The sequence below is a fragment of the Typopeltis vanoorti genome, chromosome 1 (genome assembly GCF_054136105.1).
Source record: "Typopeltis vanoorti isolate ZY-2024b chromosome 1, IOZ_Tvanoo_1.0, whole genome shotgun sequence".
NCBI classification, from domain to species: Eukaryota; Metazoa; Arthropoda; class Arachnida; order Uropygi; family Thelyphonidae; genus Typopeltis; species Typopeltis vanoorti.
Genome location: NC_143549.1, coordinates 108,111,786 through 108,131,299, shown reverse-complemented (window position 1 = coordinate 108,131,299; position 19,514 = coordinate 108,111,786). Strand labels below are relative to the sequence as shown.

Below are 19,514 nucleotides of genomic sequence, written 5' to 3'. Positions count from 1 at the left end.
TAGTATTCAACCACCCAATACAAGGAGAATCTTCTTGAATGGTAGGCAATATCAAGTAGAGTGATATGGGAAAATATCAGAACTGGATAACGAAACTCATTTGTGCCTATGTTCCCACAAGGTTCTACTAAGGAAGAAATGGAGGAATTCTGTAAAGAATTAGAGAACTCAGCTAACAACTGAAAAAGGAAAAATTGGTCTAACTGGAGATCCAAACCAGCAGAGTACAAAATGATTACCAAATATATAGAAATGTTTTGGGAAAATTTGGAGAAAAGAGCAATGCTAATAATGGCAAGTGCCTGCTGGTGTTCTGTTCAGGACATAAACTAGTTATTACTCTAACTGAAAAATGTGCACAATTTCAGATGAAGAAATAAGAAAACTCTCACTGACTTTTCTTTTAGTGTAGATGGAAAAACTGCAAGTGGCAAAATATTCTGCAGGCTATTGAAATAGCTTAGAAATGGAGGAAAGAGTATTGTATAAAGAATCAGATATGATCAAGGTGACATGAAAAGTAAAGATAAAGATGTCTGGAGTAATTACTTTAAAAGACTGCTAAATGAAACAAACAATGTTGAAAAGTGCTTGTTTCATTAAATCAAATATAAAACTGAATTTCATTTGAAAAGAAGGGTGTGTGTAAGAAAGTTTCAAAGTTGAGCAGCTATTAGAAGTGAAATACACAAATACACAACCATTATTCAAGAAAAAGTGAAAGAGATTGAAAGCAAATAACCAAATCTCAGAGATTCAGTGGGAAACCCAGAAGAAAACATTGAATGTTTCAGCCAAAGAAGTATGCAGTGAGATAATCTGCAAGGATAGAAAAATCAGAATCGTGGACTAAGGAAGTTAAAGAGGCAGTCAAGGAGAAGACGAAAGCATATCAAAAGTTCCTGGCAAATAAATCAGTTTGTGCTCTAAGAAAATACAGAGAAAAATGTAGGAAAACAAGTCACGAGAAGACTTTGTAAGAACATAAAAAATAAATATCAGGTAGATGGCAAAATATTCTATTGAAATAGCTTAGAAATGGAGGAAAAAGTACCGTAAAAGAAAATAGAGATGACAAGGATGACATGAAAACTAAAGATATTTATCTTTATTTTTCTGAAGTAATTACTTTGATCATCATGTGATAGAAAAATTTTAACAGGAATGCAGTCAAGAATACATAACAGTACCTGAAGTAGAAAAAGCCATCAAAAACCTGAAATGTGGAGGTATAAAAGTTTTATGGTGGATGCACTGCATTAATCAGAAGGCCTGGTCAGAGAGTCAAATTCTGGATGATTGGAGTAGACACCTTTCATATATAAAAAAAGGAAATAAAACAATGTGAGAATTACAGAGGTATTTCCTTACTGAGTGTTCCTGATAAGATTTATGCAAGTATACTTGATATATCAATTTATATATCAAATATATCAATATTATTCAATGGAAAAATGAGAGTTTGAAAACAAGAATCAAACCCTGAAGAGCCAGTGGCAGACTAAAGAAAACTGTGATTGATCGATTCAGTGAGAGGTATGCAAGGTTATAAAAATCAGTACTCCATGGTGGACTTAGAAGTTATGAAAATAGAAGAAAGCATAATGAAAGAATTCCTAGCAAGCCAGTTAATATGAGAAAATTCAGTAAGAATATTAGAAGGTAACAATGCTCTCTCTAGGCTGATGAGAAAGCTTAGAAATAGAGAAAAGAGTACTGAAAAAGAATTTGAGATGATAAAGGTGACATGAAAGCTGAAGATAAAAATATTTTAGATGTCTGGAGTATTTACTTAAAATGAAACAAGAAATGAAAGAACTGTGGTTGAAAAAGACATCAAAACCCTCAAATATGGAATGTCAGCCAGAGTAAGAGGATATTTCACTGGAAATGCTCAAACAAAAAAATCTCACAGTGGCTGCAAAATTCAGAATGTCTGGTCAGAAGATTGAATTCTCGATGATTAGAGCAGATCTCTTTGTATTCATCTATTAAAAGGGAAATAAAACTGAATGTGAGAATTACAAAGGAATTTACATGCTGAGTGTTCCAAGTAAGATTTATGCAAGCATGCTTGAGAAGAGGCTAAGTAAAATTGTTGAAAGAAAACCTCGAGAAAAACATCTTTCTTTAGGCTAAACAGAGGTCAGAATCAGATTTTCATTTTAAGACAAATAGTTTAGAAATCATGGGAATATAACAAGGTGACAAGAGAAAAATTGTTTAAAATCTTGCAATTACATGGCATAAATGGGCAATTAAGCAATACAGTCTATATTTGAGTTTTAAGTCAGCAGTCAACTGAAAGGGGTGCTAGCAGATAGACTGGTGTAAAATTCCATGCGCACTATCTTCACTATTATTCATCTGTATGGATCGCATTATGAAGAAAAGTGGCATTAGATCTGATATCAAAAATGAAGATAAAAAGTCCATGAAATACTAAAGAGCACAGTTATGAGGGTTCTGAGAAAAATTCAGAAAGTCGGCAGATGGCATCAATGGCAAAATCACACAAAAAATGAAGATAGTAGGAATTTGACATTGTCAACATTCAGGAGCATGCGAGCAGAGCTAATTCCAGGTGGTTCAGTAACTTAATTTACTCAATTTCATTACATAATGAAAGTGACAAATACATTTTTACCTTAGCTTTCACAGCAGCAGCACCTAAAGCAGCTGCAGCAGCTGTAGACAGGTGTGCATCTTTTACTAATCTGTCTCGTTCTGTCTCAGGCTTTTTAGGTTGCTGCTGCTGTTCCTCCTCTTCTTCTGGTGGCTGCTCATTTTCTTCTTTCTCACCATTTTCTCCAGAATCTTGTTCTATTTTCATCTGGGGTTGATGATCTTCATCTTGCTTGAATTCAGCCGTAACATCCTTCTCGTTCTCTTTTCCTATTCTTACTTGATCCACTTCCATTTCTTCAACCTATAAAGAAAAATATCTTCAATATATTACACTTAATTTCTTTAACTGTATCATTTGATATAGATAAGAACTTCTACTTTAAATTTTTCTAAGTTATCATAACTAGCTCTTCCAGATGTACAATGATATAAAAAAAAACAACAAAAAAAAAAAATCAAATGTATTCTTCAATCTTTGTAAGCAGAAGTGCTAAATTGAAATACAAAGTGGAATTATTTTGAATGAACTTAACTTTGATTACTTAATATCAACTGCAACATCTATTGAGTTGTAATGCCAATTTAAATGCCATCATCACATAAATAAGTCTTTGAAAATACTCTGAATTCAGAGAATATATTAATTCACTCTATATACTTGTGGTGTGTGAAATATGAAATAAAAGAATAGATCTGATTAATATAATAATATAATATATTAAATAGTAATAATAAAAATTGTTTTATAACACAAAAGAAGATCAAATGAATCGAAGATGGATCACATTAAAATGCAGACTTAATTTTCTTGTCTCCCACACACACCAAATAATGCTCTTTGTAGATGCACAATATAGCATCTCACAGTCAAGTCACCTTCCCACAGTACAGCCTCTTTCCACAAATGGGGGGGACCATCATCTTGCTTATTGAAGGCCATAAGTGGTTTTGCAGTCATTTGGTTACCAGAACAAGAGCTCAAGGTCTCCATTTCCCCTTTTTATATGCAATGTGGGTGAAACTGTTCTGCAGGCCAGCTGCTAAACCCCCCCCCCCCATTCATATAGGACCAAATTGGTTCAATCCTGTATACTAACAAATCCAGAGGCTTCCCAATCAACAAATGATTGGGAAGCAGAATCCTGTTGCTACTAATTCTGCCAGTTTGTGAATAGAGGGAGACAAAGTATGGTGGTATGCAGAGGGAACTGCCAAGGAATCCATGTGTGAGCAACTGGGTTCCCTATATGTGGGCAGTATGTTTGTAAGTGTCACTTCACATGCATGCTCCTATTCCTTATTATCTCTTCCATTTCAATATATAATGAATTAGTACAGACACAAATCCAACAAAAAATGGTAGTAGTGTGTATGTCATTTACATTGCTGTTTAGACAACATTCATGGCCTAAAGAACAATATAAATGATGTACACCAATATCAGTCATCTAAACCAGAATTATTATTATTATTCCTAACAGAATCTCAGTTGGTAAACTCAACACTTACTGTCTACCTTAACTATCTGAACTACACATTACACAGTTCTTCTGCAAGGACACTTGTGCATTCATGACAACTGACATCCCACATCAGAGATTGCAAAACCTCAAATCTCCCCCATCCACAACACACACACACTAATTTTATCAATTCTGACTGAAAATTTCTTTACCAAACTATTTTGTTACATTCATTTGCTGTCTCTATCACTCTCCAAACTCCAATAACTCTGATCTCTTCATGCAGTGTGGGTGACTTTGTGGTGACAAAACTATTTATCTGTAAAGCTTGATTTTTACAGCTGAACTATCCTAATAGTGAGGTCATCTTTCTTGGGGATTTCAACATTCACAACTCAAATTGGCTTCCCTCGTTCTACATCCCACCAATTCAGGTGGGTAGGAATGCTGCAAAGGTATTTACATCAGCAATGATCTAATACAGAGAGTCAATCTTCCTACCTGAATAACAGATAACTCCAACCAACTTGCCCACACATTTGACCTCCTCTTAACAAGCTCCCATTCCAAATATGCTCAGGATGTCACTTCTCCTCCTCCTGGTAACTCAGACTATAATTTCATATGAGTCTCCTTTGCCCAACAATTCTCAGTCTTGTGTCCTTAGGTACTACAAGGTTGCCAAATGGGATGATCTCTGTGACTTCTAGTCCTCCGTTCCATAGTCAGACTACTGCTTCTTTTCTCTCTCTCAATCCAAACGCTTGCTCAGACCAAATAACAGAAATCCTCATCTGTTATTTGCCTTCATCTCTCATTCCATCCAAATTCCCGACTACTATCTAAACCTTATTGAAAAAGTGTGCAAACACAGTAAAAGAGAAAAAAAATTCAGCATAGCACAAGTGGCTCAAGACTTTAAGGATATTGGCAGAAGAAAGTTAAAATATTTTGGACACACTGAAAGGATGGAAGGGGGGGGACTTCTCAGAACAATAATAGAAGGTAAAGTTCCTGGAAAAAGAGGAAGGGGTAGACCATCAATGCCTTGATGGATGGTGTGTGTGTGGAGTGACTGATCTTCAGAGTTGAGGCCTTCAGAAAAGCAAACAGGACTACATGGTGAGGCCTGGTGTGGCACATCATTGAGCATCGGAGTGACCATACGGCATCTGTAGATGCCATATGGTCACTCCGATTATAATATATAAGAAATATATTTCTTATATATTTCTTGTGCTTTTCAAGACAGATGATGCTGGCAATCTCCCAGTTTGTCCATAACAACAAGTTGCAAGAACAAAGAACCTTGCACACACACCCACAACAGAGAGGAGAGGGAGTTGATCTTTAGGATGCCAGATAGCCTCACATAAGGTTTGAAAGCAATGCACATATTTCTTATATGTTTCTTATTCATTTCTATTTTTTTCTCATTCAGTTCTATTTTTTCAGAGGTGTCCCAGATGTAGGGAATACAACAGCATTACTATAATCTGCACATTGAGAAGGATAAGGTGACAGGAAGAACAACTATTTTGTTAATCTTTTTGACATCACAGCCACTGGACAGAAAAGTATGGTGAATAAAGCTGTGAAGAAAGCCTTGTTAGAACAAAGGTTGAGGCCCTGTTAACTAGGATTTTAATTATACCATATTTGGGAGTGGATGATGGGAAAGTTTGTGTGGGGTTTTCTGTAAACTGAGGAGAAGATTTTTTACATGGAGTGGTCGGCGGAACACAGAATACATTATGAATGCAGGTAGCATAAATGAGTATGCTGACTCTATGCAGGTTACTGTAGCCATAATAGGCATAAAAAAGATTTCCAGAAAGATGCTTATGATTTTCCAGAAAACATTTTCTAGTTGCATGTCTACAAAACCAATATTAAATATAGCAATCATAAACAGTGACCTCAAATTATAATACACATAGTGTCAGTTTGCTTTCTTATAAGTATAATCTGTCTTCTGCATATGGGTAATTTATACAAACATTTTGCTGGTAAATAATATAATTAACATGTTCCTGAATTAGTACTCTTAATCACCATGTCCTTCTGAATGATTCTATTATGTTAAGCACATTAGATGGCAGATCTTTCATATCATGATTTTCTCTCCTCCCAGTAAAACATATATAGAAAACCAGTATTGACATAACAAAACAGTATGTTAAGGTGACAGATTGTAATGTTATTTAAAAAAAAAAAAAAAAAAATATATATATATCATCATCATCTTCCTTATACCCTCTTTTTACCTTGCGGTGTCGAGGGTCCATTGATCATCGAACCTCAATCCGTTTACAGGATAAGGTGGTCAGCCTTATACCCCGGTGTATCCCATTGCCTGTAGTGTTGAGTTCTCAAGGCCAGTTTGCCTGCTTGCAGGATGAAAAACCCCAGAATAAACTGGGGAAAAAACCCTGCTGTCCACGCCCAAGACTGGCTAACTTGGCTATGGCTGAGGAAGATCCTTCAGCTCCTCACGTCACCGACGGGAATCGAACCTAGGACACTCCTTCCCCAGGCATATGGTTGCGAGGCGCATAACCACTAGGCTAACCGCGCGATATATATATATATATATATATATATATATATATATATATATATATATATATATATATGGAAGCAATAAATAAGATGATGTATTACAAACAGCACAGACAAGTTTGTTTTGGGAGAAAGCTGTCAAATTCATGCTGAAAAACAACATAGGTTAAGTTACTGCATAGTGTCAATCAGCCTGTAAATTGTATACCTATAGGTCATTAAACAGTAAATACCTAGACTTTTGTAAGAAATGGCAATAGGTATCTCAGCACTAACCCAGTAACAAAGCATGCAGTCATACTTTTGAATTCCACTACTTTAACATAGATATTCATGGCTGTAATGTTTGATTATAAGCTAGCTGATTTAATGGCATGGTTAAAAGAATTTTTTTTCTTCATCATAAAAAGAAAACTCAACCATCTTATAACTGATTATAATTTACATGCACAAATTTAGAGCCATTTCTACAAGTGTTTACAGTATGCATTACAAAGTCTAATCCAATCACTGGAATCCTGACTGAAGTGTCAGGGACAAAAAAAAAAAAAAAAAAAAAAAAAAAAAAAAAAAAAAAAAAAAAAACATAAATAAATAAAATAAATAAATAAATAACATGCATATCAGAAACTATTTCACACCTTTTCTTGTTGAACTGGTTTCTCAAGTTTCACTTCTGTTGCACGAGGCTGTTGATGAGTTGAAACATTCTCTTTTGCTTCTTTCTCTCCACTTTCTTCTACATGAATTAAAAGTTCAAAATGAAATATAAAAACATTATTAATTCACACAGTTAAATTTAAATCATTACATTGATTCATAAGTCACTAAATTAAATTTAATATGCAAGTTATCTACAGAGAAAAATTATTTGAGTCATATCAAATGTTCAACATTCGACTGAAAAAAGAGAGCAAGTCAAATCTTAATTAACTATACAGGGTTATTCAGAAGTCAGTGAAACATTTTAAACATTCATCACTAATAAATTACACAACAGATGCTATATTTTATTACACTGAAATAAAGGTAAACTGTCCAATTTTTTTACATACCTCACAAATGCTCAATGTGTCTATCCACCTTTGCTAATGCGGCAGACATCAAGCTGATAATCCATTTTGTCACATGTACATGTTAGCATGTCATGGTCATTCAGTGTCAACAGCTGTGGTGATTCAACTGCGAAGTTCCAAGAGATTAGTGAGGAGTGCGGGTGCACAAAAACACAAAGTCCTTTGCACCATATTTGCTACTATTGCCTCCTAGCGACAAACCATGGTAACTACACACACGCGGATGGTTTTCTCAAACAAATTTGGAGAGTTTGTAGTTCTTTTGCCATAAAATTTACCACTCTGTTGCACAGTTTATTAGCAGTGAATGTTTAAGATGTTTGGACTTCTGAATAACTCTGCATAATGTTACAAGAAATTTTATAAGTGAACATAGTAAAAACTATTCCATTCATTATAAAATGATTACTAGGGAGATGGAACGAAATTATCAATTTTTTTCAACAAGGATCAAATTTTGCTGGCAAGACCTCCATAAGTGTTTACCTCATTACTGAAATATGGGAGACAACCCATTTTACATACACTTGGCTCGTGTTAAACCTCCCTAAACAGCCATGATGTGTGAAGACAGTGACCAAAACATAGATGTGAAATTTAAGCTAACACCTTATGAGGAGTAATAATCCTATGTGCTTAAGATTCTTGTAGATAAACTTAAAGTCATATGTGCTTAAGAGTGCACTTATCTGGATTAATTGAAAATCAGAGGTGTGTCTAAACCAGTGATACTGAAAGTAAGAAACACATTCCTACACATCATGCAAAAAAGTATACAAAACTATGAAAATATACCATTTATATTTCTGGTTTTCTTATCATATATTTTGCATTAAAGCACAGACAAAATGAGAGAACCTTCTACTTTGTAACATGATTTATTTTTTATCATCAATGGGGTAAGACACCCACCTCACTCATTGTGTAATCATCCATGAGTTAGACAAGTGTCTGACATCGTCAGACACTTGTCTAACTCATGGATGATTTCAGGTATAACTCATGGATAATTTCAGGTATAACTCATGAATAATTTCAGGTATAACTCATGAATAATTTCAGGTATAACTCATGAATAATTTCAGGTATAACTCATGAATAATTTCAGGTATAATCGCTATGGAAGGTCTTCCTGACTTAGGGGCATCTGTTGTCTCAGGATGCCCAGATTTCAACTTGGCCACCCATCTGGCAACTACTGAATATGTTGGGGCATAGTCACACACAAAGTTTGATGAATCTCAGTTGTGGACTTTTCTTGCAGCAAGAAAAACTTCATGATGACCGGCACCTCTATGTCTTCGAATTTATTCAAAATCTCTGGCATGTCTCTTCTTATACATCCTAAAAGAAAAAAACAAATTATGATTTGATGAAACATGAGAATTAAAAGGTTTTAACATGTTCCTCTGTGGTGCTCAAGGGTAAAAGCTGTATAACTGAGAGGAGACCTCCACATAGCCTTTACAGGAATGCAGAGAACCGACCAGGACTTCTGACCTAATGTCCAATCCTCACCTTCTCGTGGTGCACCCTGTTGGGTATTTCTACCTGGAAACTGAACGAACGAGAATGGGCTAGCAATTTTGGATTTAGCCGACCAAATTGTATTCAAATTGGTTAAACCAAAATACAAAATGATGGTACAACATGACAAAATCTCATGCCGGCTGGGGTGTCGCCCTGTTAAACAAGGCCCCCGTTGTTTTTGCCAGGGAACCAGGACGAACAGCGAAAAGTCAGCTACAGGAACAAATCTGAAAACACACCCCAACTCAACATCACCAGAGTTAAAGATCGGTACTATCAACATAAGAAGCCTGAATGGCAAAGAAATGGAGCTAGTGGAGGAATTAGATAAGTACCAGATCAACATAATAGGGGTGACTGAAACAAAAAAGACAAAAACTGGTGAGATCTTTCTGAGCAATAAATACAAAATGTTATATTCAGGCAATGACAATCAAGGAACAGAAGGAGTAGCCATAGTATTCAACACAAAATGCGAGGCTAATCTTCTTGAATGGCAGGCAGTCTCAAGTAGAGTGATGTGGGCAAATATCAGAATGGAGAATTGGGCAATGAGACTTATTTGTGCCTATGGTCCCACAGAAGATTCTACTACTAAGGTAGAATCGGAGGAATTTTTTTTTTATGCTTTAGAGAAAGCATCTGACACAATGAAAAAGGAAAAGTTAGTCTTGTGGATCTAAATAGCAGAGTAGGGGATCTAAATAGGAAATGATTGTCAGACATACAAAAATATTTTGGGAAAATTTGGAGAAAAGAGCAAAGTTAATAATAATGGCAAATATCTGTTGGATTTCTGCTCAGGACATGGACTGGTTATTAGTAACACCATGTTCCAACATAAAAATGTGCACAAATTCACATGGAGAGAAGAGGCAAGGAATAAGAAAAGTCTCATTGACTATGTTATTCTTGATAGTGATGTTTTCTCCCTGGTGCAGGACACCAGAGTGTACAGAGGATTTGAAATTGGAAGTGATCACTATTTAGTCTTGAGCAGGATAAAATTGAATATCTTATTGAAAAGAATAACATGTAAGAAAGTTTTAAAGCAAATAAAAGTTGAGCAGCTCTAAGATGTGAACTGTAGACTAAAATACACAAAGATTATTGAAGAAAAAATGAAAGAGTCTGAGAAGGAATCAAACCTTGGAGATTCAGTGGCAAACTGAAGAAAACATTGATTGATTCTGCCAGATAGGCATGTGGTGAGGTTGTCTGCAAGGATAAAAAAATCACAACTCCCTGGTGGACACAAGAAGTTAAAGAGGCAGTGAAGGAAAAGAAGAAAGCATATCAAAAGTTCCTGGCAAATAAGTCAGCTTGTGCTCTTAGAGAATACAGAGACAAATGCAAGAATGCTAAACACTGTGTAAAACTAGCTAAACAAAAGTCATGGGAGGACTTTGGCAAGAATATAGAAAATAAATATCAAGAAGATATTTGAAGTAGAAAAAGCTATCAAAGGCCTGAAATGTGAAAAGGCATATGAAAAGGAATATGAAAGGCAATATTTTCTGGAGGTTGTTGAAGAAGCTTAGGAATGGAGGAAAGAGTGCTGTAAAAGGAGATAGAGATGATAAAGGTGACATGAAAATGGGAGAAAAAGATATCTGGAAGTAAGGAGTAATTACTTCGAAAAATTGCTAAATGAAACAAGCAGTGACGACAGCACAGTGGTAAAAAACACTGACTAGGCATGCAGTCAGGAATACCTATCCATATTTGAAGTAGAAAAAGCTATCAAAGGCTTGAAATGTGGAAAGGCAGCAGGAGTAGATGATATTCGACCAGAAATGCTGAAGTATGGTGGTATAAGTCTTACAGTGGCTACACTGCATAGTTCAGAAAACCTGGACAGAGGGACGAATTCCCGATGTTTGGAGAAGAGCTCTCATAGTACCCATATATAAAAAAGGAAATAAAACTGAATGTGAGAATTACAGAGGTATATCCCTACTGAGTGTTCCTGGTAAGATATATGCAAGTATACTTGAGAAACGGTTGAGAAGAATTGTGGAAGAAAAGCTTGGTGAAGAACAAGCTGGATTCAGGTCAAATAGAGGCTGTCAGGATCAGATCTTCACTTTACGACAAATAATGGAGAAATCATGGGAATATAACAAAGATCTGTATTTAAGTTTTGTTGATTTGGAAAAGGTATATGACAAGGTGCCAAGAGAGAAGCTGTTCAATACGCTTCAGTTATATGGTGTCAATGGGGCATTATATCAAGCAATACTTAGTCTTTATTTGAGTTGTAAGTCAGCAGTTAGAATTGAAGGAAGTACAGGAAGATGGTTTAATGTTAAATATGGTGTGAAACAAGGATGTACATTATTCCCCTCTGTTATTCATTATCTATATGGATCACATTATGAAGGAAAGTGGTATTAAACATGATATCAAAATTGGAAATGTTAATGTCAGCTCATTGCTTTATGAGGACAATGTTATACTTCTAAATAAATCCACTACAAGTCTGCAAGATTCTCTAAGTAAATTGAATAACTGTTGTAATAGATATGGTATGAAGGTCAGCAATAAAAAGACAAAGACAATGAAAATAGGCAGAATCATTGAAGATGTCAACTGTGTTGTGAATGGAGAACCTGTGGAACAAGTAAAACATTTTAGCTATTTAGACACGATTTTTAGTGAAGATGGTAAATTAAATATAGAAATAGACAACAGAATCAGCAAACTGGTATGGTAGGAAGTCAATTGAATAAATTCATATGGAATAAGAGAGAAATTAGTCGGAACACAAAATTAGCTGTATACAAGACAGTGTTCAAACCAGTTTTAACTTATGGATCTGAGAGCTGGGTCAGAAGTAAAACACTTGACCAAAGACTAGAGACGGCAGATATGAGAGTCCTGAGAAAGATGAGAGGCATGAACAGATAGCATCAATGGCAATATCATATTAAAAACGAGGATATTAGAAAAGAACTTGACATTGTCAGCATCCAGGAATGCATTAGCAGAGCTAATCTATGGTGGTATATAGTCACTTAAACAGAATGGGCGAGGAATGATTAGCAAAACAAGTGTTCTCTGCCAGGTTGGCAGGAAAACGACCCAGAGGAAGACCAAGATATAGATAGATTGATATGGTATAAAGTACCTTAGACGATAGAAATATAAGATCTGATAATGTTGGAGTCTTGACAAGTAACAGACTGGTTTGGAGGAAAATTGTAGATAGGAAGTTAGTAATGACGTAAATTTTTTCATGTAGTATTATCATATCCTGTACACCCCTTGAGGGTACATGGCAGGAATTTGATGATGATGATGATAACATATGTTCTTTCTTGTGATTATATCAGTTGCTTTAATGTCATTTTTGTTCTAAGTGTTGAGAACTTCTCACTCCCCCCCCCCCTGTAAACAGTAAACTGTGAGATACTTTCCAAATACAAAACGGTATCAGGCAGGGGTGTGTGCTTTCTCCTCTTCTCTTCAATCTCTACAGTGAAGATATTTTTGAAAGTATGAAAAAAGTGGAGAGAGTAAAAATAGGAGGTAAAATATAAATAGCCTTTGTTATATCAATTGCTGAGATAGAGAGAGAGAAGATAACTTACAAAAGTTGGTACAGCAAATAAATACAGAGAGTAAAAAATATGGACTTACATTAAATTCCTAAAAACAGCTAAAGTTATAATAGTAAGCAGAGAAAACTATACCCCAATGTTAAAAATAAAAGTATAAAACCAAATTATAGAACAAGTCAAATGTTATATATTTATTTAGGACTTTAATTATAGCTGATGGAAAATACAAAAGAGAAATTAAGAGAAGAACAGAAATTGCAAATTAATCTTTAACAGAATGAAGAACATACTAACAGCAAGATAAATAAAAACTAGATTACAAATGCTTCAATGCTTTTTCATCTACTTTTCTCTACAGAGTAGAGGCATGGACAATAAAGAAGGAAGACAGTAGAAGGATTGATGCTTTCAAGATGTAGAAGTATAGGAAAGCACTGAATTTCTCATAGATATAGAAGAAGTTTTGGAGATGATAGCTACTATAACGGAACTAATAAAGAGCACAGAAAAATAACATTTATCAATCATTATTTAAATTAAGGGGATATTAAATCCCACATTGTTTTAAAACCGAAAAAGACACTCAAAGACTACGTGCATTAGCTCACGCTAGTAGTTGCCGATACTTTTATAGTTTACTATACTATATTCGGCATGAAACTCTCTAATTCCAATCTTTGAGTTTCTTATTCGGTTTTAAAACAATGTGGGATTTAATATCCCCTTAATTTAAATAATGTTTATATCGCCGAAATGAAGCCTATTGGCTCTTTATATTTAAGTAATTATCAATCATATTGTGAGGCATGAAAGCCTGCAAAAAGATTTATTAGAAGGAAGAATCGAAGGCAAGTGAAAGAAAGACAGACACACACATAGTTCAAAAACATAAAGGGCTGGCTGGGCCTGAACTATTCAGAGAGCAAGAGATGATGCTTGACAGGACAGGACTACTTTTAAATACTGGGCATAGATTCTACAATATAGTGCAATAAGCACAATCTTCTGTCAGCATATGTGCACAAAGAATTGCAACAGGTGTTATGCTAATCAGCATAGTGCTGTTCTGTATGCTAGCCAAAGAGCATGCAAATATCCCAGTAACATCAACAGAAGGAAGTGCACAATTATTATATACCTTAAAAGCAAGTCAGGCAGATACTATTTAGAAGAGTGGAAATCTGAAAAAATGGAAGAGTACTGTAAAAGATCAAAGATGATAAAGGTGACATGAAAACTGAAGATAAGGATATTCTAGATATCTGGAGTAATACTTTGACAACAAGTAGTGACAGAACAGTAGTAGAAAATTTTCAAGAAAGCAAACAGTTTTCACTGTACAGTTGACTCTCATTATGGAAAACAATTATATAACAAACTCACTCACTATAAAAAATCTAGAAAGTCTTAAATGTAGCTTAAGCTCAATGCTATAAAAAAAATTCACTAAAACAAACCATCAACTTCCAACTATTCCTGTGCTTCCAACAAGTTTGTTATGTAGTTTTATGTTGAGTCCATACATGAGAGGTTAGTTAATCAACCCATAGTACATTAGTACCATGTATGGGTAGAGAACTGATTGTAATTTAATGACTAATTTACATACCAAAAGCTCCTAGCAAATAAGTCAGCAGATGCCTGCCCTAAAGGGATACAGAGAAAAATGCAGTTAAGCTAAGCTATGTATAAAAGTCACTAAACAAAAGTCAAAAGACTGATAAAAATGGAGGAAAGAGTACTGTATAAGAATAAAGATGATAAAGGAGACATGAAAACTGAAGATAAAGATATTCTAGGTGTCTGGAGTAATACTCTGACTTAAATGAAACAAGTAGTATAAAATTTTCAAGAAAAAAGCAAACAAGACTACATATCAATACTTGAGGTAGAAAAAAACCATCAAAAACTTGAAATATGGAAAAGCAGCTGAAGTAGATGATATTTGACCACAAATGCTCAAATATGGAAGTATAAAAGTTTTGCAGTGGTTATGCTGCATAATTCACCATGGTTCAGAAGGTTGAAGGTTCCAGATGACTGGAGTCGAGCACTCACAGTTCTCATCTATAAAAAAAGGGAATAAAGCTGAATGTGAAATTTGCAGAAGAATTTATGCAAGCATCCTTAAAAAAACAGGCTGAGAAAAATGCTAGAAAACACTCCTTAAGGTTACATATCAGAAAATGATGAGTGTTCAGGATACTGACAACACTATAAGTTTACATTTATTATCAATCTCTTATCAACAATTTTCATTCAAATTAGTGCATTACTTGTCAGCTCTCCAATATTATCACATCTGACATTTCATTCTTCTAAGACACTTGTAACTGAATCAATCCACTTAGATTTTGGTCTTCTGCTTTGATCTCTTTCCTGCCATCTTGGCATCAAACACTTGTTTTCCTAACCTTTCTCCTCCTATTCCATACCACTTTGGTTAGCTCTTCTCACACATATTATTGAATTCTAACACCATCAAGTTCCTTTCTGATATCTTCATTTTTTATATGATTCTACCATCTGTTCACTCCCCAAATTTTTCTCAGAACCCTCATACTGCAGTTTCTAGTCTTTGATCAAGTACTTTATTTCTAACCAAACTCTCAGACTGATAACTTAAAAATGGTTTGCACAATGCGTTGTATATTGCTAGTTTAGTGTTTTGGCTAATTTCTCTTTTATTCCATGTAAATTTATTCACCTGGCTCCCCACCATACTAGCTTTGCTTATGCTGTTGTTTATTTCCAGATTTAACTTGCCATCTTTTAACATAGGATGAATTTCTTTAGTGTAACTGAAGCAAATTCCATAGTGAATTTCTTTTGTACCTGCAGGGTTTTGGTCAGGACTTTTTCAGCAGTTTATAGTGGCTGAGTGTCTTATAGTAACGTCTGCTTATAGTGAGAATTGAATGAAAGCATAAATTTTAATAAAAGAAAATATCTGTTAAGGAACATGAAGATTTCATCCATATTTTAAATCACGTGATCAACATGATTATATAGAATTGTTATTTCTAGTTCTTACTGTAGAGTCATAAAATATATAATCTCTGCTAATTTCATGCTTTCTTTCATAGCATGAAATGCCGATTCTAATTTTTGTGATTACTTTTTTTTTTTTTTTTTTTTTTTTTTAAATTTCATTTTTGTTGTATCCTGATTTTTCTGATCTGCCTTTCAATCCCATGCAGGAAATGCCACATGCACAATAAATTTCATACACTCCTAGTTTATGTGCAAGTTTGAGCATGGAAGCAACTTTTATATCCAAAATAGCCAAGAAACTTATTTTCAGTAACTTTCTTGGCTATTTTAAGCTCATTGTTGTTTCATTAATTCGCTTATAAAGTTTTTTTTTTTTTAATATGAAAAATAGTCTTAAAATCAAATAAGTTTACAATGCAAGGATGAAAACGTTTCTGTAACAATTCTAATGCACCCATCATCATTGGGTATAACAACTGAATAGCAAAGCACAATCTGACAGAACTATAACAGAAACAGCAAACTCTCACTTGAAAATGGACCAAAGAAATAGTCTGTATAGTGGAAAGCTTGCTAGTGTTCCATCAAGATGAAAATTACAATACTGAATTTGATCTGGGTCTTTTCAGTAGTTTGTTATCCATACATCTATTCAATGGACATCATCAGATGCTCAGTGATGTACCACACCAGTCACCACAGGTGGTCTCCTGTTGTATGTATATTGTAGTTTGTTATAAGGAGTTTAATGTAGTGAAAACCAACTGTATATGGTGCAGGTAAACTTTAAACAGAAATGTGTAAAATTTTTTCTTACATAATTTGCTTCTGTAGAAGACATGCTAAATTTAATATTTCCGACTTAATTATTTTTTTTTATCAAGGTCACTGGAATAGGTAACTTTAACTTTCGATACTTCATAGTATTAAATTTCTTACTGCACCATGCAAAACACCTACCATCCTCTTTTTCCATTGTTCCCGCTATTCCAGTCATTGCCAGTCCAGCTTTAGGATCAGCATTGCCATCTGCTGCTGCAGCCTCCACATTTTTTATATGAGCATCCAGAAGAGCTGAAGGTACTTCATCTTTTATCTTTGCAAATTCCTCTAAGAGACAATACAAAGAGTAAAATCCAAATTTAGCAATACACACCCACCCAAACATTTTATAACTGTCGATCTATGCAATATTATAAACAATATTAAACTACTGATATTTTATATAAACATACAGTATAGCAATAGTATACATGAATATCAGTAAAATCTGAACACTGATACCATGGGTGAATTAGCTACTGGGAAGAGAGAAAGAACAGAATAACTAACTTGAATGACTATGTTATAAAGACTCACAAAATAAAGGTAGCCAGCAGCATTCAACTGAATGTTTATGCAAGCGTTTTTAGTGATTCATTGACTGCAAGAGTATTTTTATTGAGAAAATCAATGTTACTAAAATATACAGAAATTATTATTTCTTAATACTTTAATGACAAACCTGTTTAAATATCTTTCAATCTAATCATAAGAAGATGCATATTAGTAGTCTAAAATTTCTGATGAAATGCTTTAAATTAGTCAAGAGTGATATCTAAAACTGGTCTGAACACTCACTCACACATAGCTAGTAGGTCTTAGGGCTGATTTCTATTTTTTGTTGTATATAAATTTAATCAGCCGGCAATGCTTATTATATCATGTTTTCCACATTTTATTTGTCACCGAGTAAACATTATGCCCAAGAAACTCTCATCTCAAATTTTTCTAAATTATGGCACATGTGAGGTAATATTTCACTTCCATGCAAAACTTAAGCTGCAAGGACACAGCTAAAATCTCAAGTATTAGCAACATGTATCTAGTGCCAGTGGATGATCAAGAATTTCAGGAATTCATCAAGAAAGAAGCCATGATGCTATTGTATACAGGTGAACAAAGTTAAGTGAATTGAACAACTTAAATAAAAAGTCCAAAAAGTCCTCGTCCAAAAATATTAAATGGAAAAATCCAGAAATAAACAATTCATAAGTTTTAAATTGCAATGCCATTCTGAGTAGCATGACACCTGAAACGTGACTCGTGTCCAGCATACCCACACTCTAATGTATAGGCTATCCACTCATTAGTCACTTAGTGGTCATCTCAGTTATCAGATCGACTATTACAGTATCGCAGTGCTTGTGTTCAAGTTACCCTTATTTTACTTAATAATAGCCCCTAAAGTGCAAGAGTAGTGATGATGCTGAAAATTTGAATATGTCAAAAAGAAGCCATAAAGCACTTCCTTTAAGTGAAAAGGTGAAAGTTCTCAACTTCATAAGGAAATAAAAAAATTGTATGCTGAGGTTGCTAAGATTCTATTCACATAACTTTTATTACAGAATATTGTTACAATTGTTCTATTTTATTATTAGTTATTGTTGTTAATCTCTTTGATCTGGAGAAAGCATACGATAGAGTGCCAAGGCAAGAAGTCTGGAGGTGTCTGAGGGAGAAGAAGGTGCCGGAGAAATATGTCAGGTTGGTGCGGGAAATGTACAGAAATGTGAAGACAAGTGTTCGGACCTGTTTGGGACAGACAGAAAGTTTTCAAGTAACAGTTGGCTTGCATCAAGGGTCAGCATTAAGTCCGTTTCTGTTTAATATTGCGATGGAGGTGGTAACAGAGGAGGTGAGAGAAGATGCGCCTTGGACAATGTTGTATGCAGATGACATCTTGTTGTGTGTAGATTCAAGAGAAGAAGCGGGAACTAAACTGGAAAGATGGAGAAAAGTACTGGAAGAGAGAGGTATGAGACTAAGCAGAAGTAAGACAGAGTATATGTGTTGCGCAGTGGGTGGCAGCCAGGAGACAGATCTGGAGCTGGAAGGAAATGTCATCAGGAAGGTGAGAGACTTTAGATACTTAGGTTCAACAGTGGAAGAAGATGGAGGAGCTGAGAAGGAAGTGGGATGCAGGATACAAGCGGGTTGGAGGAACTGGAGGGAGATGGCTGGAGTGTTATGCGATAAGAGGGTGCCGATCAATCTGAAAGGCAAAATTTATAGGACAGTAGTGAGGTCAGCTATGACATATGCTATAGAAACTGTGGCCCTGAGGAAAAATAATATCAGCAGGATGGAAGTAGCAGAGATGAGAATGCTTAGGTGGATGTGCGGTGTGACCAGAAAGGATCGTCTGAGAAATGACTATGTCAGGGGAACATTGAAAGTTATGAACTTAGGAGCGAAAATACAGGAGGCAAGGTTGAGATGGTTTGGTCATGTGATGAGGAGGGAGGACAAATATGTGGGAAGAAGGGTCACGCAGATGGATGTGCAAGGAGGGCGGAAGCGTGGGTGGCCAAAGAAGAGATGGAGGGAGCTGGTAGAAGAGGACTTGAAGATGAAGAACTTGGATGTGGTGACAGCCCAAGACAGGAAGGTGTGGAAGAGACTCATTACAAACAGTGACCCCCACTTAAGTAGGAGAAGCTGCAGAAGAAGATTGTTGTTAATCTCTTACTGTGCCTAATTTATAAATTAAACTTTATCACAGGTATGCATGTATGTATAGAAAAAACATAGATATATAGGGTTTGGTACTATCTGCAGTTTCAGGTATCCAATGGGAATCTTGGAACATATCTCCTGCAGATAAGGAGGGACTACTGTATACACATCTTTAATGCTGAAACATGGTATTAGTAATT

The 19,514-nt window shown here is 35.1% G+C and overlaps 1 protein-coding gene across 4 annotated transcripts in view; it reads right to left on the bottom strand.

The window, feature by feature from the left end:
* Window positions 1-19,514, bottom strand: part of mor (SWI/SNF- related protein mor) — a 442,374-nt gene that overhangs the window by 111,020 nt on the left and 311,840 nt on the right. For 3 of the 4 annotated variants that reach the window (XM_090398819.1, XM_090398811.1, XM_090398837.1), the window contains exons 19-21: window positions 16,777-16,926; window positions 7,295-7,392; window positions 2,648-2,929 (exon numbers count right to left, since the gene is read on the bottom strand). In XM_090398819.1, the coding sequence (XP_090254945.1) occupies window positions 2,648-2,929; window positions 7,295-7,392; window positions 16,777-16,926 (530 nt within the window). The remainder of the gene's footprint in view (window positions 1-2,647; window positions 2,930-7,294; window positions 7,393-16,776; window positions 16,927-19,514) is intronic. The other variant, XM_090398829.1, reaches the window with a different exon arrangement.